Source organism: Cydia pomonella, chromosome 24, assembly GCF_033807575.1.
Source record: "Cydia pomonella isolate Wapato2018A chromosome 24, ilCydPomo1, whole genome shotgun sequence".
Lineage (NCBI taxonomy): Eukaryota > Metazoa > Arthropoda > Insecta > Lepidoptera > Tortricidae > Cydia > Cydia pomonella.
This window is the reverse complement of record NC_084726.1, coordinates 2,743,602-2,766,199: the sequence shown is the minus strand read 5'-3', so window position 1 is coordinate 2,766,199 and position 22,598 is coordinate 2,743,602. Positions and strand designations below refer to the sequence as shown.

Here is a 22,598-nt window from a genome sequence, read left to right as displayed (position 1 = left end):
CATAATGTTTGATATAAAAAAAACATCTGCTCTCATTTTACTTCTCAGTCTTGTTGAAACGCATTGTCAACGTCTCGAAAATTTCTTAATAATATATTGTGCTGAGAATTCTCTTCACCTTAATTTCTTAAATTATGTTGCACCTTGTTCTCGGTATAACAAAAAAAAATACAGAGATTTTATTTCATGGCTGGCAATTCACTTCCATTACCTAAATATTTGTGTTGCATCTCTCTTCAAACCTCTCAGAAAAAAAGAACTCTGAACTGGATTTACACGAATTGAGCAAGCATCAACTCCAGCTCAAAATGTTTAATCAAAATCGAATATTTACAGGAATAAACAAGTCCTTTGCGAAACTTCTTTGTCTAATAAATGTAGTTCAATTCAATAAGTCAGCGCTATATTTGGGTTGTCTCGGCAACTTGGGATTTGAACACAATTTAATAATCCAAAGAGAATGAGAAATAAAGACAATGAAAGTCGGTTCTTCAGATAGTTTCCTATGGAAGTTTCTGTTTCAAAGTTTGCAAGTTAAATAGTGCAAAGTTGTACAATTTTGCCGCAAGCCAGTTGTCCGTTGTGCCTGGTTGATAAAAACAAAGTTCTTCTATTAGCCTCATGTAAATTGTTCATTTTCTTTAAGACGTTTTCTTTGTTATTCTGATTTAGTTTCTTTGTAAGTAGCATTTATTTTAGTTGCTGTGTTTATTTTTATGCGCTGGTAGCCTAGTGGTAAGAGTGCGCGACTTGCAATCCGAAGGTTGCTGGTTCAAACCCCGGCTCGTACCAAAGAGTTTTTCCGAACTTATGTACGAAATATCATTTGATTATTTACCGTTGCTCTTCAGTGAAGGAAAACATTGTGAGGAAACTGGACTAATCCCAATAAGGCCTAGTTTACTATTCCTTTGGTCCGTTTTCATAACTATAGTTTTCTTAACTGGCTGCCAAAGAAGATTAATTTTTCCTATTTCATAATTAATTATCAAACAAGAATTTACTTTCTGGTTTCGTAATCGAGTTTCGTAACTGGTTATGAAATAAGATTTTTTTTCTGTTTTCCCCTGGATTGGCTACGAAATATAAATTATTTTTCGCTGCTTCGTAATTAGTTATCAAACAAGAATTTATTACTCTTTTAGTAATCGAGTTTCGTTATTAACTTTCGTTATTGACTGGGTAAATTGACTACAAAAGAGAAGAGAGCAACATCCAGGCTCTTTCTGTACCAATTTTGATTTTAAAAAACTTAGATACAATAAAAGTACCTACATAGATATCCCTACAGTAAATTAGAGAAAATAAAAATAAGAATATTGTAAATCATCTACTTTAATTTATATATATTAATTTTTGTGTGTAACTCGGGGCGTAATAAATTAATAATTAATTAACATACGCCCCATGTTGCACAATGTACTATTTTCCAGTTTGATGATTTTCCTACTTAGGATCTCGCTCTTTCTTTTCTATCCTACTAGGAGAAAGAAAGCGTCCTAAGTTTTATTTTTAGGTTCCGTTACAATTTTTCAAACGCGTTGTACGGCGGTTACGGAATGGACTATGGAAAACAAAGTGAAATGTATGAAAATTTTCAGAAATATGCCTACTTTTTCGTAGGAGGATGGAATCAGCTCATGATTCTAAGTATATAAATAACATTAAATTTGTCTTTCTTAAAAAAAGGTGTGTATCGTTTTACATGAAAAAGGTACTAAGTGTATCACACGAAAATGTCCAATTATGAAAAAATAAAAAGTAATAAGTTTTGATAATTAATTACGAACGAAGAAAAAATACTCGATTACGAAAGCAGAAAGTGAATTCTTGTTTGATAATTAATTATGAAACAGAAAAAATAAATCTTCTTTGGCAGCCAGTTACGAAAACCATAGTTATGAAAACGGACCAAAGAACTCTGGGTGGAAAGGTCAGATGGCAGTCGCTTTCGTAAAAACTAATGCCTACACCAAATCTCGGGATTGGTTGCAAGCGGACCTCAGGCTCCCATGAGCCATGGCAAAATGCCGAGACATCGCGAGGAAGAAGTAAGATTTTTGCTGCGCCAATAAATTCTTAATGTCGTACTTGGTATATCATTAAATATGATAAAAGATCGGTGTATGTCGGCGGTGGATTGTAATATCCGGCAGATCATGAAATTCTTAGGCATATCGTGAAACGTAAAATTCATAGTCTGGTTCCCTGAGTCGACTTCTGGACGGTTTGGCCTTCGGGTATCTGAAGCAAAGCAACCTAACGAACCAATCCTACCTATTTATTGGTGAAATGTGACTACCGTCAAAACATTACACAGGAACTTTACGAGCAGCTGTCGACACATACTCGTATAATATATAAAATTATAGTTTTCGATGCTTATGTATATCATTAGTTAACCCATTCTCGCAGCATTATTCGGGACATAGCATGCGGACGAGCTATGTCCCGGACATAGCATAGGGAGGAACATAACAACATTTCGGGAATCACTAATCATGGCCGATGCAACGTGCCGTCACGTTAATATCTTTTAAAGTTGAAATATCAGTCCCTTTGGACTTTCTTCCTTATGCATTCTATTTAATTGGACAGTGATAAACTTAATTTATGAGAAAGAATACAAGAAGATTCACTAGGGAATCACAGGTAATTTTATCTCACTGACAAGGTTCTGTTCTTAAACCCTTTTTTATTTTTCGAGCCCATTTTCATTCTTTATTTATTCATTAAATTCGTACTGTATAATAAAAATGTACAGAGTCAATAAATAAATCTCATTGTTTAAGTTTTGGCCTATCATTGATTTTATTCCTTATACGAGATTATTCAATAAATTGGGCAAGTACGTTGGCGATAATCCTTGAAAAGTCAAAAGCCTAAATCGAAAAGCTACTTAGAAAACTTCTTTCATTGTTCCCGTAATCCCTGGCAGTATCTCTTGTAAACTCAAATTCGCCCGGAACCTTCAACCGTTTTACTTAAAACAAGATCCAAATTTACTTAACGGCTTAGGGATAACGATCAAAGAAAATGTACGCGGTACCCTCGATTACTTAAGAAATACAAAGTTAACCCTAAACCCTGAAACAAAAGCTGAATGGGCCATAAGAGCCCGAAGTAGCGATAAGAAATTTCTAACAGAGACATTTCGAATAGAAGGAGAATTTATCAAAAGGTACCAGTTACAGTACGCACAAAGGGCTATGTAAATTAATTTCTCAGGCCTTTTGCATTTGAATAGGGCACGATTCGGCAGAGGCCAAAAGGATCGAAGCTGTGTAAAATTTCTAAGACGGCTTATTAAGAATTCGCATAAATGTCACGATATCCAGCCTAATTAATTTAGTTGAATGGGTCAGGGGTAGCGAACAATTGTAATGTCAAGCTTGAATAGCGATTCAGATTAACGATGTTTGAGTTATCAGAATCGTCTTAAATTTGAGAAAGGGATTGTTCGATTTTCGTATTTGATTTCTGAAAATTTCGAAGGTGACGCTTTAAGCTAAGTAAATGTGTTTTAAAATACTTTTTAATAATAAAATGTTAAATATCAATATATATTTTTAAATTGATAATGTAGAATAAATAGAAGAAAAACAGTTGTTTAGGTATAGTGAAACTTTAAATTTTCCATCGAGGGACATTAATGTTTCGAAATAATTACGTCGTTAAATTTATGATGTTTGTTTCTTTGGAGACAGAATGTGTTCATCAATTTCTGTTATATACTTGTCCAAGAAAAAAACTTTTTCATATGCATATATATGGCTATAACGCAATTGATATTTTTTCATCAGATATATGAAAATAATTTAAAAATAACGAATAACATCAAAAGCACGTCAAAGTATATCCTTAAACCATTACCTTCAATTAATTACGAGATGAAAGAGACCAAGATAAATGAAACAGAAAATCCTAATGAAAATATTTTAAACAAATTAAAACACAAGAAAACTCCAGATAGGAAAAAAGGCAAAAGGGGAAAAAAGATGGCTCGAGGCCTCGTGAACAGCAAGATTTTCAATTTATTAAAGGCAAACACAATTTCGCGAGACGGGGCTCAGGAACAGAAACAATTGTGCCTTATGTAGGAAGTATTTATTTTTAAGTTGTATAGGTTTTTACGTCGTACACAGAAACGTTTAGCTTGGAAATATTATTTTGATTGAGCAGTTTGCACAAAGCTATAGGCTGAATTTTAGTCAAACTAAGGAAAATATAGGAAATGTACGGGAAAAGCAATATATAATAGAATTGAAAGAGTAACGCGATGACGGAAAGCTTAAAAATCTTAAAACACGCTATATTATGCCTTGTCTTAATTTGACAATATCAATAAGGAAAACAACTTTTTCTTGTTACACTTTCCATGGCAAGATATTTTTAACTGACTGATCTAAGTAAATTGATTTAAACCAAAACAATTTTCGTTCATAGTTTTAAAACGAATACGGGACTCAATCGCGTAAACTTACGTTTATTATATGGCCTGACGTTTCGAACGTGACGTTACGATCGTGGTTACAGGCAGACCACCACGACCACTGTGACCACAAGCGTAACGTCACGTTCGAAACGTCAGGCCATATAATAAACGTAAGTTTACGCGATTAAGTCCCGAATTCGTTTTAAAACTATGATCTAAGTAACATAAATACATTTATGCGTATATAGACATGTCATAAACAAATAAAATTTCTTGTATTTTTTATATTTTTTGTCTAGAAAATATCACTAATTAGCGATCAGACCGTCTGTTGTCTGCCTCTATCTTTAATCAATTGATTTTCCTTAAGTTGTATAATTTTACTGAAGTATGCCAATAAAGGGTATTCCATCTATCCATCTATATTTAAGTAAAACATCTAAGAAAATCACCACCCTCATAATTTCTGCACCATGCAGATTATTATCTTCAAAGTACCGAGACAACTCGTTACATGCAAGCTTTGAGGCATCAAAGCACTTTAAGAACTCTGAACTTGAGACGTTACCTACAGTTTCGGGAAACTAACTACAACTTCGTATCTTTAACAGTATCTTATTGAATAATTGTTGCTCTTTGTACAATGCTAAAATGTGTTTGAGATGTAAAATAGTCTGCTTGATTGTAACTAAAATCTTCAAGTTTCAATTAGTTGGTAGATCTTCAGAAGTTGGTTTGATTAGTATTTGTAATTATAAGTGTATTAAGTTGTTTTGTCTCATGTGGGTTTGAAAATTCATCTAAATATATTTTTAGCTACACACATATCATCAAATCCTCTATTATGAGTTCAAAAATCACAAATTACAACCAGCATAAAGACAAAACTGTTTTGTTACAAGATACAACAAATTAATTATCTGCGAAAATGTTATTATTGCATAATAATAACGTCAATACCGATTTAATTATGACATTCTAATTTCGATAATCTCTGAAAAACAAAGGAATTTGATTTGACCTAATTTCTACTATGAGTCCGATGGTAGATGACGTTTTAAAAAAAATGAGTGTGTGATCAAATTCCGCAATGGAAATCGTAACATAAGGTTCCTATAATATGTGTGTAGATAAAGAAGTATATGTAACTGCACATAATGAGGCATACAACTACTGACACTGGTGTAATGTTTTTATAAAAAGAGCTTTCAGCTCGTTTCATAAGCCCACAATCGTATTTTAATGCCTCTCATTATGTAGCAATGACATAAACTTGTTGAAACTCGTATATAAACTATATATCTAGTGATTCTGTGAGCTGTAGACCTCGCGATAAGTTTAAACAATAAAAAACACTGGCGCTTAAGTCCTTTATGTCAATTTTTGCCATTTTGAACATTTTCAAAAAAATGAAACGACCAAAAAAAATCTATATAACTACCAAACTTGTTCCCTTCACGGGAATCGGTTAACAAATGCGACCTGCAGAGCAGTGTTGGTCGAATGTTAATTAGAATTGACCATTAACCATTACAAATTGAACCGCAAACTGTAACCGTCCGTTACCGTTTACGGTTCAATTTGTAATGGTTATTGATCAATTCTAATAAACGTTCGGCCAACACTGCTGCAGAGGAGATCATCCTGACACGAAAGCATATTTGCCCAAACTGAAACCGAGATCTTCACCAATAATCAAAATACCCTTTGAAACCTCAATAGGTATTATATTTCGTTCCGAGAACAGTAAGTGGATCCAAAATACAACCAAAACTGAGCATCATTAAAACAATTCAAAAATAACCCCGATTTAAAGAGATTTATGCTCAAATTTCAAGTATCCGCCGAAGATAATCATTTAATTCTCTACTTAAAAACGCGATCTGCCATTTTGTAAGCGTATTTTTTGTGGCCCATTATGTTGAGTAAATATTTAAACTGCTGCGTATTTCCGTGTAATTTCGATTCGTTTAAAGATGAATAATAAATTGTTTTTGAACAGGAAATTGATGCGTTAAGATTGTAAACATTGCTTGATTTTGTAATTTATATGCTTCATTTTGATTTAAACATAAAATATAATAACTTAAAACGTTTTCCTTTTAGATAAAATAAATTGTAATTAAATAATTTCCGCTACCTAAGTGTTTCTTTTTTTGAGTTTTCACCAAATTACAGGCAAACACGGTATGCATGTAACAGATTTTGGTTGCCTGGAAGAGATCGCTTTTTAGCGATAAGACCGCCTGTAATTTACATCTAATTTTGTTTTCTGTATTATTGTCTATTGAGATGGGCAATAAAGAATATTTGATTTTTGTATCTACCTACTTTTTTTTATAAAGATTTTTACGCTTTTTGTAAACGGAATACAATAAAGACATGTACAATGTGTGTGACACAATAATACAAGGTGTTCTTATAGTACCTACAAAATAGGATATGCAATTGAATTGTCCCAATTACCCAAAGGGCTCTCCTGTCAAAGCAAACGACAGCTCAATGGTATTGAATATGGTTTCAAAGGGTCGTGTAGACAAGATCTATATAGGAACGTGAAGGGATTAACACCTAATACTTGTTTTTTAAATTAAACTCAATAGAACTTCTAGTTTGAGAAACGTTTGAAAAAAGGTTGCCTTTATGAATTTTTTTGAATAAAATGTGATTTTCCACCAAAGAAGTGTTCTTATGCTTATTTTTTTTAATACTACGTCAGTGGCATACAAGTATTTGGCCTTAAGAATGTCCCTATAATATTTATTTATAAACATTTAATACTCAGAAGCTCAAACTCGGGGTTTGCCATAGAGCTATGGAGCGCAGCATATTAGGTGTTAAATTAAGGGATCGAGTCCGAAACACCACGCTGCGCTCTAAAGGAGCCCACTGATTAACAATCCGCCGGACGGTATAGTCGTTCGATTTGAAGCTAGCTCGGAGCAGCTAATCTTTTGCCTATTGTTAACTAAAACCGCGCGTGCCACTACCTGCAAAAAAAGGGTCGTATAATTCTAATTGGCACCTGATCGCAGGCTAGTCCAACGCTCAAAAAACCAGTGTAGTTGCGCTCTCCGATAACGCGCCTTTGTTCTGCATATCGAGGACACATTTTAGACCGGTTCGGTAACGTTCGACTCGCTGGCACTCAGTAACCATATAGGGAGCACACTAGAAATCACAAATTATTTTTCCATTTGTTCATTTTGAATTTTATTTCAATTACCATAGGAGTTGTAATTTAAATAAGCGGTTAAAGTGACCCGGCCCTTTTTTTGCGGGTAGTGGCACGCGCGGTTTTTGTTAACAATAGACAAAGGATAAGCCGTTGGGAGCCAGCTATAAATCTAACAACTATAACGGCCTGTCAGTTAGAACAAAACGTTGACAGCTCCGAACAACTGACAACTGACAGGCTGTTACCGTCCGGCGAATTGTTAATCAGTGGTGGGCCCCTTAAGACTCAAATAATATACGTAGATCGGAAAGCTAAGTTGAAATGGGATTGGGCTGGTCATGTCTGCCGAATGCCGGACGACTAGTGGGTCAAGATGACCACTGAGTGGGAGCCTGCGAGTCTAACCGAGGAGCTGTTAGACATCGTCGGCGAAGGCGGGATAACTTGGACTCCTTGTTTGTGGAAATTGCCAGATACAGCACTAAACAGAGACGAATGGAAAAAGAGGGGGGAGGCCCAGCAGTGGGCTCTGAATAATAAACATTTAATGTACACTCGGTTTCATTCTACACTGAAAGAAATGGTTTGCATAACTGTAACAAAATTTTGGTTACTGTTTACACAAAAATTGGGACTTGCGAACTATGTGTTATATGTTACAAAACCGTGTTTGGCTATCAGTGTTCAGGTACTGGGTATACACTACAAAATAAGTTTGTAAATTTATGCAAAGTTTATTTTCTTATAACCGTAGTTTAGTTATTTAGTAAAGTTACAAAACCAGTTCGGCTATCTATTTTTTTCAGTGTAATTAGGACCTTTCATAAACCAAATAAATTAAGGTTAAAAACATTTTGCATGGTGGGTCTTAAAATGTTATAATACCTAACGAATTAAATATCAAAACAAATTGTAATTTCACATAATAACGCCTCACATAAACAATCCGTATACCCATTGAGCGGGATATTACAAAAAGGAGGAAAAAGTCCTTATCTCATTTTATCCAGAATCTGTAATTAACTGCTCTGTTGTTATTACTATAGCTTACCTGGGTCTCGACTAAAGGGAAGGCCAGTTATTCGCTAAAGCAGACAACCGCGAATAACTGACAGGCCCATTCTCCGGCGAACTGGTAATCAGTGGGGTGTATTCCCATCTGCACCCGCCCCACGTGACCACCGCCATACAAGAGGCGGGCACAGATGGGAATGATTTGTATAGGGCCTATTCCCATCTATGCTGCCGGGCATAGACACACGGGACAGATGGGAATACACCATCAGTGGGCCCCTTATGGCCGCGGACTGGACGCACGGACGGACGGCAGCGGCGGTCGCTTGCGGTGCCGCCCGCCGCCCCGCTCGCCGCGTGCGTCCAGTCCTGACCTTGAGAATCTAAGGCTGGATGAGAGAAGATGTAGGTAAAATCCGTCGCACCCGCTCACGCCAGTTAGCATTGCTCATACTCTTCTTCCTCGCGTTGTCCCGGCATTTTGCCACGGCTCATGGGAGCCTGGAGTCCGCTTGACGACTAATCCCCAGGATTGGCGTATACACTAGTTTTTACGAAAGCGATTGCCATCTGACCTTCCAACCCAGAGGGTAAACTAGGCTTCATTGGGATTAGGCGGGGTTTGAATCCGCGACCTCCGGATTGAAAGTCACACGCTCTTACTACCGCTAGGCCACCAGCGCTTCTCAGTTAGCATTGCTCATACCTACTATTTTTCCTTTACCCGCTCACCAACCCCGTGCAATCGCGCCAGTTAGCGTACGCCCTTATACTGGTTCCTTATTTTATCGCGCAGCATTTGGAACCTAATCTTTGGGGTGAGGATCAAATATGGCGATAAAGTAAGATTTAATTCAAGAACAGCTTAACTGCAAGGTGAGTTAATAATACATGCGTCCTTTTTATATAAAACATGATTAATTGGTGATATGTCAGTGTATCGGCCTGGGGGAATGACAGACGTCAATAATTGGGTCTTCGCTCCAGCAACGCGGAATAATTTACGTGTTTTTCGGAACTTATTTATGGAGAAATATTATTTTTCATTTTAATTATGTAAATATTTTTATTTTTAATTTTTCCCGAAGTGGACATTTTTATTAACTCAATACTGCTGTTCTGTGTCCTGCATTTTTTTTATAGCTAGTAACTTTTTATTACATTATTTTCATTTTTATGACATTACAACTGACCATCATTATAAAGCATTATTTACGCGGAAAAAGTTTATATAACACACTACCTTTTTGATACCATAAGGCCGCGGACTGGACGCAAGTAGCGAGCGGCAAATCAAGGTCATTCATAGATTCATACATTGCGCTCGACCAAACGGCCTTAATTTGCCGCACGCCGCTTGCGTCCAGTCCGCGGCCATTTACTTAAATAGAAAAAAATATCTTTGAAACTATTTTGAATTAATTTAACCTCGTAAATCCCGCATACAAGTCCAAACTTTCGAGTTTTGAACTCTTCGAAAAATTAAGAAATTTCAAAATTCTCTTACGAGGGTCTTACGAAGTTAAAAGAAAAGGTCCTTAAATCTTTGAAAATTACGAGTAGGTATAAAAAAAAATCCTTACCTTTGGAGCCCGAGCTAACTTGGCACTGGTACCTCGCATCGTCGTCCAGGGTCACGTCTCTTATGTCCAGCGAGTAATCCCCTGTGGACAAACACCTTCATTTATAAATAGTGATGTGAAAGATAAACCTATAGAGTGATTTAGTTTTGTCTGACCGTACCTCGAGTCGATAATGAACAACTATGGGGCAACGCCAAAACATAAAAGGGAATGCTGCCTAATACAATTTCATCAGTGTTTTTTTAGTGGACAGCAGATTTCTTTTTCGCTATTACGGGGTTGGATCTATAGAAAAAGTTGTGCAGTATGACCTACATATTCTCCTCAGAGTATAGTCGGATATAAAAAAATCATCTTCGACTTCAGATATTACAAATTCATTTAATTTTTACGTAAGATTTTGTGTACTTCTTGACATACTTGTCCATCTAGAAGTACATGCTTTTATTTGTCATGGTCATTTGAATTATTACTGTAACTTAAAATCGAACACGGATAAAATATCATCGCACTTAGAAACTCGAAATATAACGCTCTTATTAATTAATTTATTTATTTAAAATTTATTGCACAAAATAAAAACAATACAAATGGCGGACTAAATGTCTAAAGGCATTCTCTACGAGTCAACCATTGGGCTAAACAGATATGTAAAAATGGTTCAAGAAAAAAACTAAGTAAGAGAATTTAATTTAAATATATTGCATTCAACTGAAAATATAAATAGATGCGGTCATTCTCATTCGCAGTCGCAGCTATGGAAGTTTTTTAGTAATTTCATCAACGTACTATAAATTAAATTGAAATCATTTAAATATTCTGGTACTTAATTTCTGTGCACACAATTGTGACGAATAGCGTTCACGTTGAAACACATATCAGATTGTATTTAGTACACGTCTATATATTTTTATGGACTCACGCAAAACGTATCGACAATGTTAAAAACTCTGCTAGCACATCCCTACCCCTAATGGCCCCACGTTTACGTGTGTATACGGCTTTATGTTATTAGCGGTGATAATAAACGTGGCCTTTTTGTTTCAATAAAGGGTGGCTTAGTTAATAATATGGATACAAAGCCGGTATTTGAGGCTGATTTTAGATATTTTGTTATAAAAGTAACTTATATTTTGAGTCATATGATTTCATTAGATTTACAACATATCGCTTTTATGATCTAATTGAAATATTTAACAGGAATACAGACAAAATTGAACAATTTATGAACAGAACAGGATACGGAAAAATAAAGATCTTGTCCGTGGGAGTACAGAGATGTACAATAACTTACCTAGTGAAGTGAAAAATTGAAAATCATTAAAATTGTTTAAAACCAAGTTGAAGAAATATACCAGTGATAATTTATATAATTGTAAACCTCGCATATATTTTTTTATAGTTTAAGCTCATTGTAGGTTAACATTTGTTCTTTATGAGTAATAAACATCTTTAAATCCAAACATAAATTATAAACTGAAAAAATAACATCACCTAAAGAAAAAGTATCTTAGACCAGATTTGAACCGACGTCTCAAGATTATGCAACCGTGTATCAAAGTCTAAGCGCTTTTGGTTTTATATTTGACATGTTTGACGTTATTTTTTTATATGTAGTAGTTTGACTATTTGAAAACCCTAAAAATAAATAAAATAATATTATTTACTCGTATGTCTCGGGTTTGCACGATGGCTCTGAAATGTATGAAATATAATTTCATGCATTTCGGATCCGAATTGTAAACTCTATTATATCTGGCCTTCAGCACCGGAGGGCTTCGTTACTTTTACTTTATATATATAACATCTATTTTAATTTATAATTTATATATATGTAGTAGTAATGACTAGTTAGCTATTCGAATTACGAAATAACGGTAATTTTTCTATGAAATTCCATTTCAAGAGAAAACGGTTTCCGCTAAATAAATCTTAACAAATAACTTTAATTTTTATGTCAATCGCTTCAGTATAATATATTCTAGGTTCATAAGTTTCGCTTTTTTGAAAAAAAAAAGAAAAGCTATAAACCTAGTTTTTCATTTTGTCAATAGCATACTAAAAAAATCTAGGAGGATAAAAAATATTTAGAAGTGGAAAAACGTTTTCTCACTTTTTATGGACGTGCACGTGTCACGGTCACGTGCTATGCTTTCCTCTTAAAACATAAATCAAAATATTTGATAAAAGTAATTTGGTTTGCTCTCAATGTTGCAAGAAAAAATTCAAACAAAATTGGCCCTCATTAATTTTCCATTTGGGAATCAAATACAGCCTTCGTCCCTTTGTCATTCACGTTGTTGGCACGAAACATTTGATTTCCTTGTCTTTTATTTGATTGTCAAATATCTTCTGCGCATTTAAATACAAGAATATGATAAAATATGCACCTTGTAGGCGTATTGTAAATGGCTGTATCCATGTTAAAAAATAAGTGTCACTTTAACACAGGTTTGATAGGTAAAAACAGTATCACTATCATCAAAGAAAATTTAGAATAGAGGCGTATTGTCGAAGTAAATTTTGCAGTCAACTCAATTTACTGCCATCTTTCGACACAGGACTAAAACTCTTAAAATTACACATGGCTATTTGACCCATGTACTTTCACTGATATGTGTCAAATATCAAACGCTGTCGCCAACTACTCAAGTGTAGGCCAAAGGTCAGCCATCTGTTTGGGCATATTTTTTTCTTGATCTGTCTAGGTACGTTTTTTCTAAGACTTTATTTATCTTATACGGAGTTATATGTATACATATTTGCTATCACTCAATCATGAAAACAAATACGAACATCATATTTGTACTTTTCTTTTCTTTTTTGTTGCAAAAAATACCTTTCATCACCAGAAATCCGATTTTAGGCGGCAAAAGTAATGACAAGTAGGGAGTTCTAATATCGATAAACTCAATTATCGATGTTTTTCACATAAAATAATCATCACTTTAAGTTTTGTGTGCTAAAGTATAAATTTATTAACGTTTTGTTTTTGTTAAATTATACTTATGTTTACAATTAGTTAACTTTAGTTTTGTTGACCAATAGGTGACTATTATTATTATTATTATTTAAAAAGGATATTTGAACCTAATTACTCATAATACTGAAATTATAGCAGTCATTTAATATATAATTTTTTTACACAAAGTCATACTTATCGTCATGTCAAAAATAATAATAACGAAAATATATGCACCTTCAAACAAAACTTGGCAACGATGTACTAACGTTACGTATATAGATAAATACCTACTTATATACACATAAAACACCCATGACTCAGGAAAAAATATCTGTGTTCATCACACAAATAAATGCCCTTACCGGTATTCGAACCAGGAACCATAAGCTTCATGGGTGGGGTCATCTAGCCACTAAGCCAGAATGGTCGTCGAAAACGACAGTATTTATTCGTCTGTAGGAACTACATACCCTTCATTTTTTACCCCCTGAATTTAGATGGGTGTTCAACACGTATTATGGACATTATGAAATCAATGATTTACTCTTTGGTCTAAATTTCGTACCTTCCTCATCACTCCCGATCATTTTATATCGGTCGTAACCGCTCAAGTCGCGATGAAGGCCCAGGCCGAAGTCATCCTTCGTCCATTGGAGTTGGCCAGACTTCCTCTCTACTCTGCAAGGAAGTGTCACTCTTGATCCAACGACTGCCGTCTGTTGAAAAAATAAACGTTTGGTTAGAAGACATTCAATAAATTATTAAGCGACAATCTTAACGACATTGACCTAGTTCCACAGTAAATTCGATGAATATTGAGTGGTACTGGACGACTATATAACATGCAATTTAGAAATAGAAAACTACTTAAACAGATAGAATATAATTATATCTTTAAAACAAATGAGTGTAATATAGGCAAAAGGATTCAATCCAAAAAAAGTACTGATCAAATTTAAACGACATTTTTCGCTAAACTACATCCAAATATACGCGGGTCTCCAACACGGGACCTGCTGCTTTATAGGCGGGGTTACTATCAACGAGGCTAAAGAGGCCGTATTATCAACGTAATATTTTTTAACATACCTAAGTATTACATTTTAATCAGATCATAATTTTACAAAACAAGATACATGATGCTTTATTTTCTTGTTCAATTAGAGGACCTTAATTGTGTGCGAGTAACATAATATTTTCAGAATACACGTCCTCTTAAATTGTACACGTGCTAAGGAAAGTGAATAACAGGAGTAAGTAAGGGCAAAATGGGCCATATTAGGTGAATTCATGCTTACAAACTCATTATCATACCCCGGGGTTTCGGATATCAAAATGTTTCACGCTAGCGAGAAAATAGGTGAAGTCCGTAAAAGCAGGATTTTTTTTACCCGTTTTTAATGTATATTTGGGAAACTATTTTATATGTATAAAAAAAAAAACAAAGTTAAAAACACACGAAATTATTCCCGCACCCAAAATCTCGGATAGGTATGTTTCTTAAAGGGCCCACTGATTACCGGTTCGCAAGACGATAACGGCCTGTCAGTTATTCGCGATTGTCAGCTTTTGCGAATAACTGACAGGCCGATATCGTCCGCTGAACTGGTAATCAGTGGGCCCCTTTATACTTTTGTCCCTGAGTCATCGATGTTTTCTATGTATAAGTATTTTTATATTACATATATATCAATGTCTGAGTACCCACAGTCTTGAGCTTACTTCTTCTTCTGCTGCCATGCCCTAGCGGGCATCGGCGGCCACCTTTGAAAAGTCTTTTCTATGCTTGGCCATTCTTGTTAGCGTGGCCGCGTCCTTGATGTTTGTCCATTTTTTGATGTTGTCGAGCCAGTTCATCCTCCTTGTTCCCCTTCCCCGTTTTCCCTCTATTTTACCTTCTATTATAACTTTCAACAGTTTATACTTTTCATGTCTATGTAGATGTCCAAAATATGTAATGTAATCTTTCTTCGCTTAACTGTGGCTAGTACTTCCTTTTTCTTCTTCATTCTTTTTAGGATCTCTAAATTAGTTATTCTTGCGGTCCATGATACTCTCAGCATACGCCTGTACAGCCACATTTCGAAGGCCTCTATTTTATTTTCCATTTTCCATTTTTGAGCTTACAGTGGGACTAATTTATATTTATATTATAGACTCAAAATTGTTCTCATCGGAGATGGACCAACACGATATGCGGCCTAACCTGGACTAATTTTGTAGAAATAGACTGGACCTTGCAAAAAATCGTAAGGACAGAGCTTTAATGGTAAATAATGAAGGATCTAATAATTGCCAATTCAATTAAATTTTATCGGATGCCCCAGGTATCGCTGGAGCGACATGGTGGAGGCGGATCTGCACGAACTTTGAGTCAACAATTGGCGATAAGTCGCACAGGACCGAGAAAAGTGGCATTGCCTTGTGTCGGATGCCTAGTCTCATTTTAGGTCGCTGCTCCAACGGAGTAAGTAAATAAATTTGATGTATACTTATTTAGAGTATTAATAAATTTGCAATAAGCAAAAGGTTTTAAAAAAACACATTAATCGTTAGTAAATTGCTGGTGAATTAGAGCTAAATATCAATTGTCTTGAAATGTATCTGTTACGAAAAACACCAGCGAGATATTACTTTCAAGTAAAATACAAAATGTACAGAGACATTGTAGATTCACCTTAGTTAAGGATACGGATCCATTTTGCGTTCACATCCTCTAAATTCTGCCTGATTAAGCCATTAAGGCGTATCTCCATGTGCCTCGACAATACTATACGGCTTTTCGGTTAAGTACATTATAGTACACGTTTAAATTACGGAACAAGGCAAATCCGTTTGTTTGTGGAACATATGTTGCGTTTAATGGGATTTAATGGGGTGGTAAACGGGTTACTTATCATTATCACAATGAGGTTGGAATAGTTTAGGTATGTTTATATGTTTATTATACATGTTGTAACACGAGGAACCCGACAGATTTTAACAGTGTACCTACCTATTCCTTGTCACATTTAAAGACTAAAATGTCATACTTTTTTTTTTCTTTGCTTCGCTTATATTCAGTGTTAATACCAATAAAAAATAACATATAGAGTCCGTGCGAAAAGAGAAGAGTCGTAAAATGTATTAAATCCCATATGTCGTTCAAATGTTGTAAGTTCATAGTTTCCTGCTACCCAAAGGTTGTCTGGAAGAGATCGCTTCTTAGCGATAAGACCGCCTGTTGTTACCTAACTTTTACGTGTTTTTTCATTTCCTGTCTATTTTTAAATGTATGGTGCACAATAAAAATAAAAATAAAGGCTTTTATTTCAGGCAGGCAGGTCAGTACCCATAGTACATACAAAGTTATTATTTACTTACTTACTTACTTAAATCCCTTATATTCTACGAGTCTTCTCTTTTAATTTTGTTGTACACAGGATGTCACGAGGAAGTCGGCACTTTTTTTTTTTGTTTCTTTTTGAACTTTATAATTAGAAGTCGGTCAATATCTCATGCTATATATTTTATTATATGCTTATAATATTAGCAATACATAATGTAAATCCACATTTCTGTAAACAGTGGAGTCTTAGTAATAGGGTCCCGTTTTACCCTTTGGGTACGGAACCCTAAAAGTTAGCCAAGGTATTAAAATAACGAACCTTTTATTTTTTCAATTACTTTACCGCCAAAACAAAGATCGCGCGTCAATTGCCCATTTTTAAACAAAGTACTACGAAATGAATAATCAATTTTCAATTTGTCAAAATATATTTAAATAAAAATCGCCAGGGTAATGATAAAAAAAAATCTATTCTGAAGAATTACCGCTGAATAAAGCCAAATACCTAAAGTTTTTATGGTTTTTACAGAATAAACTGGTTTTACAACAATAAAGTGTCGGACAATAGTTTCTATTGACCTTTTTATCGCCCTTCTGTCGCTTATTTGTGGCCGAAGTCGACTTTTATGAAGTATTCATAAATTACTACAATGGTGTTTTACGGAAAATGTTTTGAGGTTATTGACTTTGGTTTTGTTTATTGATTATGGTTGATAAATTTGTAATGTACAATGTACTAACCTAAATACATTTGCATACTGTGGGTATTATATTGTCCTCAGTACGAATATAATGATCTTATTTGTCTACTTGACAGCGTGATCTTTCAATTGCGTGGTATTAAAAAGTGGTACTTATTTTATCAATTTATAAAGCCATCTATTATACGCCTACTGACTGATAAAATAAAGATAAAAATAGGCGTGTAATAAAGGAAAAAAATAGAACCGCTAGGAAAAAAAATCGTTAGTCTACATATTAAATAAAACTATTTAGAACTACTAGTTTAGTAATCAATAATAAATAAATTTATAAAAATACAAATTATCAATGATACGTTAATAAATTATGTAAATATTGTGTATTTTTTTTTTGTCTGCGCTCTGGCCCGGATCGATCGGTGAAAATCATATTTTAAACGAAAAGGGACTAATACTACCTCCCTTAGATTGGCTTACTATAGTCAAATGTGTACTTTGAATATTACATATCTCGTGAAATATTAGTATGAAATGAAATCTACTAAACCGTTGAAAATAGTTTGTTCTTAGCCGTCGCAAGTCATTTGTTTGCAAAAGATAGGTACATAGGATGTTACATAGTTCATAATTTTGACGACCGGTCTGGCCTCGTGGGTAGTGACCCTGCCTATGAAGCCGATGGTTCCGGGTTCAAACCCCGGTAAGGGCATTTATTCGTGTGATGAGCATGGATATTTGTTCCTGAGTCATGGGTGTTTTCTATGTATTTAAGTATTTATAAATATTTATATATTATATATATCGTTGTCTAAGTACCCTCAACACAAGCCTTATTGAGCTTACTGTGGGACTTAGTCAATTTGTGTAATAATGTCCTATAATATTTAATAATATTTATATTTATAATTGAGTAAGCCAAGCTCTTCATTTTTACTAAATTTTCTTAGCCTTATGAATGAATAAGGATTTTACAAGCCTTTTAAAATATAGTAATCATCAGTTATCATTAAATACAGTGGCCATGTCCTGTCTGGGCAGTAACTGCGCGAAAATCTGACGTTCCCCGGGTTAGTAACTACTTTGGCGACAGGACTCTAAGGAAAAAACTTCCTGAATAGTCTGACCGAGAAAACTCGGCATGATCCAAATAAGAAAAAAGTACCTTAAAATTATACCTACTGCAAACACTTAAAGTCACAATTGCACATGTGCAAGTATCAATTAAGTGTTTAGATTTAATAATAATTTAAAATTCGTACTAAAAATATATATATCGTAAAGACTTTTATTTCAGTCAAACTGTAAATACAGTTTTGCAGGGACCTTTTGAGTTATAAGCTCTGTACTGTGTAAAATATATAGAACATGGTTACACAAATTGACTAAGTCCCACAGTAAGCTCAATAAGGCTTGTGTTAAGGGTACTTAGACAACGATATATGTATTATATAAATACTTAAATATATAGAAAACACCCATGACTCCATGCTCATCACACGAATAAATGCTCTTACCAGGATTTGAACCCGGGACCATCGGCTTCATAGGCAGGGTCACTACCCACTAGGCCAGACCGGTCGTAAAAACCAAATAAAAAAAGCCGAACTTCTCCCCACGTATCAGTCAACTTGTCATTCAACTCATTAAGAGGTAAATTATCAACTTTGTGTCAATCTCGCTGTCGCATCTAGTGAAAACAAATGAGAGTCAATATTTTATATGCAAATGAAGCACTACGTAGGTATTATGATATGGTATGTGTTAACTCAAAACGGACATATGTCTTCATACAGTACATTGCAACCAATCCAAAAATGATTTTTTTTTATACTACGTCGGTGGCAAACAAGCATACGGCCCGCCTGATGGTAAGCAGTCTCCGTAGCCTGTGTGTTATTTTAAGTATATTTAATAATTATGGAAGTTTAAATACTTATAAAAGCCAAAAAGATGAAAATCAAATTCCTACAAAAAATATTCGTTATCACTTTATTTTGATAAAAGTTTTTATTGACGTCTGACATTTTTTTTTAAATCAACAAACTATTAACATTTATTGCGCTATACAAATCGTGTCATTCGCGAAGGCGCGTGCCTTGACTCGTATTGTTATAATATTAAAGTTTAGATTTGATAAATCTGTGCGTCATCGTGGATGACACAAAATATACAAAAAAATCGGCCAAGTGCGTTTCGAATTTACTAATATTCAGAGTGCCTATGTGACATTTAAAATTTTACTTTACAATTAAATTTTATGTCAATAAATTTTTCTTGGCTAACATTACGCATTTTTATTGTCAATTATTGTTTCACAAGAAAAATCGTAGTAGTTTTCACGTCATTCTGGATTCACGCCATTTCCGTATAAGCCGGAAAACTACATTGTTCCGGGCTCCTAATTATACTGTCATGGCGGGGATTATCTTTGATATGGAAATGCCTTTCTTTGCGGCCACGCTCGTTTTAAAATTGCTTCTGATTACGGCCCGGATAAACAGTGACAGTGATATTTAGTGGGTTTTTAATTCTAGCTCGTGACTGACGGGCTATTTTTAGAAGAAATCAATGTTAGTCACAAAGCCTCGGTGGTTTAGAGTTTCTTTGAAATTAATAAATAATCACGTAAGGACTTCAAGATTAAGATTATTCAGTTATTATTCTTTTTATGTTTGAAAACAACCGTAAACGTTTTTTTTTCTTTAATTTATATTAGGTATTTTATGTTCTTTATTGTTTTAAATTAATAAATATCCTGAAACATATTTCAAGATATTATTCCTCAAATTGACCGAGTCCCACAGAAAGGTCAATTACGCTCGTATTTCGGGTACATAGACTCTTACTTACTTACTTCACTGGCTCAGTGACCCAAACAGGATCTTGGCCTCTGACACAAGAGAGCGCCACTCTGCCCTATCCTGCGCCACTTCACGCCAGTTGGGTATTCCGAGGGCGAACAGGTCTACATAGACTCTATGTATGTATAAATATATAACATAAATATTGATACATAGAAAACACGATGCTCATCGCACAAATAAATGCCCTTATCGGGATTTGAACGCAGGACTATCGGCTTCATAAGCAGGGTCACTACCGATTAGGCCAGACAGTTCGTCAGGTTTTTTTAGCATCTAATATTCTCTACTTAATCTCAGGATTACCTACTGGATGTATTTGTAATGACATATTTCGATCCGGTTTAATTGAGTACCCAATTGGAGCAAATATTACAGATATATGTAATATGTAAGTATGTATGTATATACTTTATTGTACATAGAAATAAAAACACGAAAAACACAGTTACAGAGTAAATTAAATACAACAAAGGCGAACTTATCCTTGTATGGGATCTCTTCCAGTTAACCTTTGAGGAAATGAGTAAAACAGAAGTAACGGTGAATGAATGACAAACATAAACAAAAGTGTACAATCACTGAAATTAATGAATTGCACGTTTTGAATATATATTGATACAAATATACATAGATAGAAAAATAACCATAAAATAATGCATACATAAATAAATAAATAAATATTATAGGACATTATTACACAAATTGACCAAGTCCCACAGTAAGCTCAATAAGGCTTGTGTTGAGGGTACTTCGACAACGATATATATAATATATAAATATTTATAAATACTTAAATACATAGAAAACACCCATGACTCAGGAACAAATATCCATGCTCATCACACGAATAAATGCCCTTACCAGGATTTGAACCCGGGACCCTCAGCTTCGTAGGCAGGGTCACTACCCACTAGGCCAAACCGGTCGTCACATACATATATATATATATATAAAGAAAAATAAATAAATATTCAATATATAATATAAATAGATATGAATTCGAACCAGAAAAGTAAAGGAAACTAATAACTAGTAATAATAATAAATGTGCTGAAAACATGGATCATAATAGTGCGTGATATTACACTTAAAGCGCTTCTTTTACACACTATTTTACGCTTTACTTCATGCACTAAAATTCCTTTTTTAAAGAGTACTAAATAAGATTTAAAAAATATTACCTGATCCTGCGGCTCCATAGCAAACTTCTGTTCATGATAACCACCACACACACCAAAATTAAACACTAGAAAAAAACTAAAACAAAAAACACTTTGGGTCCGCAACAACAAGAACAAAGGTTTCACCCTCACTTCCACTCTGTATTTACACTTAGACATTTCAAGGATTGTCACTAGTCCGTTAACATAAGGATCCGGTATTCTATTTTTAAAATTCACATTTTTAAACGGAAGCTTAACTTCCCCTGTCCGTTCCTATTTTTATCGACGCGTGCTGCTTAGCGGCCATTTTGTTTTTAGAATGATGTATCGCTCGTTCTGTTGTTTTTTTTAATCTGAAACAAAAAAGGGTTAATGTTAGTGACGCAAATAGAATGGGTGTTGACATGTTATGAATATTGATTTATTTAGTGTGATCGTGAGAATATGATTTATTTTGACGTGTTTATGATAAGGGAGGAAGATAGCTGAGTCAGCCGATGTTTTGTATGTGAAGGGCTCTCATAAGAAGCATTTCTAAATTTGGCATAGGTAATAACGGAGTCTCAACGTAATACGTTATAGATAAGTACCTATGAAATAACTACCTTCTTATAATGTATTTTTTATCTATTAAATCTTGTTTAAGCTCAAAATATTCACTGTAATGCACAATATAACTGTTTAAAAAAATTACATTTTAACGGTTTAATTTTATTTCAGTTTAAACATTTTCCATATTTTACTTTAGTTCTGCGCAAAAGTCAGTAAACTAAAAACTAACATTAAATTTTAAAGTCCGGCTCCAAACCAATATTTTGTAAAACTAAGTTGAACTATGATTCATATTTCTTTGCAAACTCGATAAACAAAAACTACGCAAAAGTTTGACTTCGCCTTCCCGATTAAATCACAAATATGCATACAAGTTTTGCATAGTTTTCTCCGTTTCGTTTAACAAAAAAATGGGAAAAATATCACATACTTCTGTTTTTGTATTAAAACGTTTCAAAGCAAATACGTTTGTTGTTCAATTTAAATACTTCTTTGAAATTCACAAAATAAAGCAGCGTATTGATTTATTTTACATATAAATGTCGATAAAAGTTCAGTTTATTGTAGGTACTGTGTTTACATGATTGCCTAATATTTTTTCTTAAAAATTGAATTCTTAAAAAAAATATTTCATTAATTTAATTTAGACCAAAACTGGATCGATATTACTCAAAACATAATTGAACGCCAGAATTTCTGAAAAATATATTTTTTAAAATTACCTACCAAAAAATGTCTTTAAATTCAAAAGGTTGAGAAAAAAAATGTACTAAAAGAAAAAGAATATTTTTTTCCGAGACGATGTGAGTATTTGC

The 22,598-nt window shown here is 34.2% G+C and overlaps 1 protein-coding gene across 2 annotated transcripts in view; it reads right to left on the bottom strand.

The window, feature by feature from the left end:
• Nucleotides 1–22,307, bottom strand: part of LOC133531228 (irregular chiasm C-roughest protein-like) — a 95,363-nt gene extending 73,056 nt beyond the window's left edge. For both annotated transcript variants that reach the window (XM_061869374.1, XM_061869375.1), the window contains exons 1-3: nt 21,250–22,307; nt 13,741–13,891; nt 10,211–10,291 (exon numbers count right to left, since the gene is read on the bottom strand). In XM_061869374.1, the coding sequence (XP_061725358.1) occupies nt 10,211–10,291; nt 13,741–13,891; nt 21,250–21,408 (391 nt within the window). In that variant the 5' untranslated portion in view covers nt 21,409–22,307. The remainder of the gene's footprint in view (nt 1–10,210; nt 10,292–13,740; nt 13,892–21,249) is intronic.
• Between the last annotated feature and the right edge of the window lie 291 nt (nt 22,308–22,598).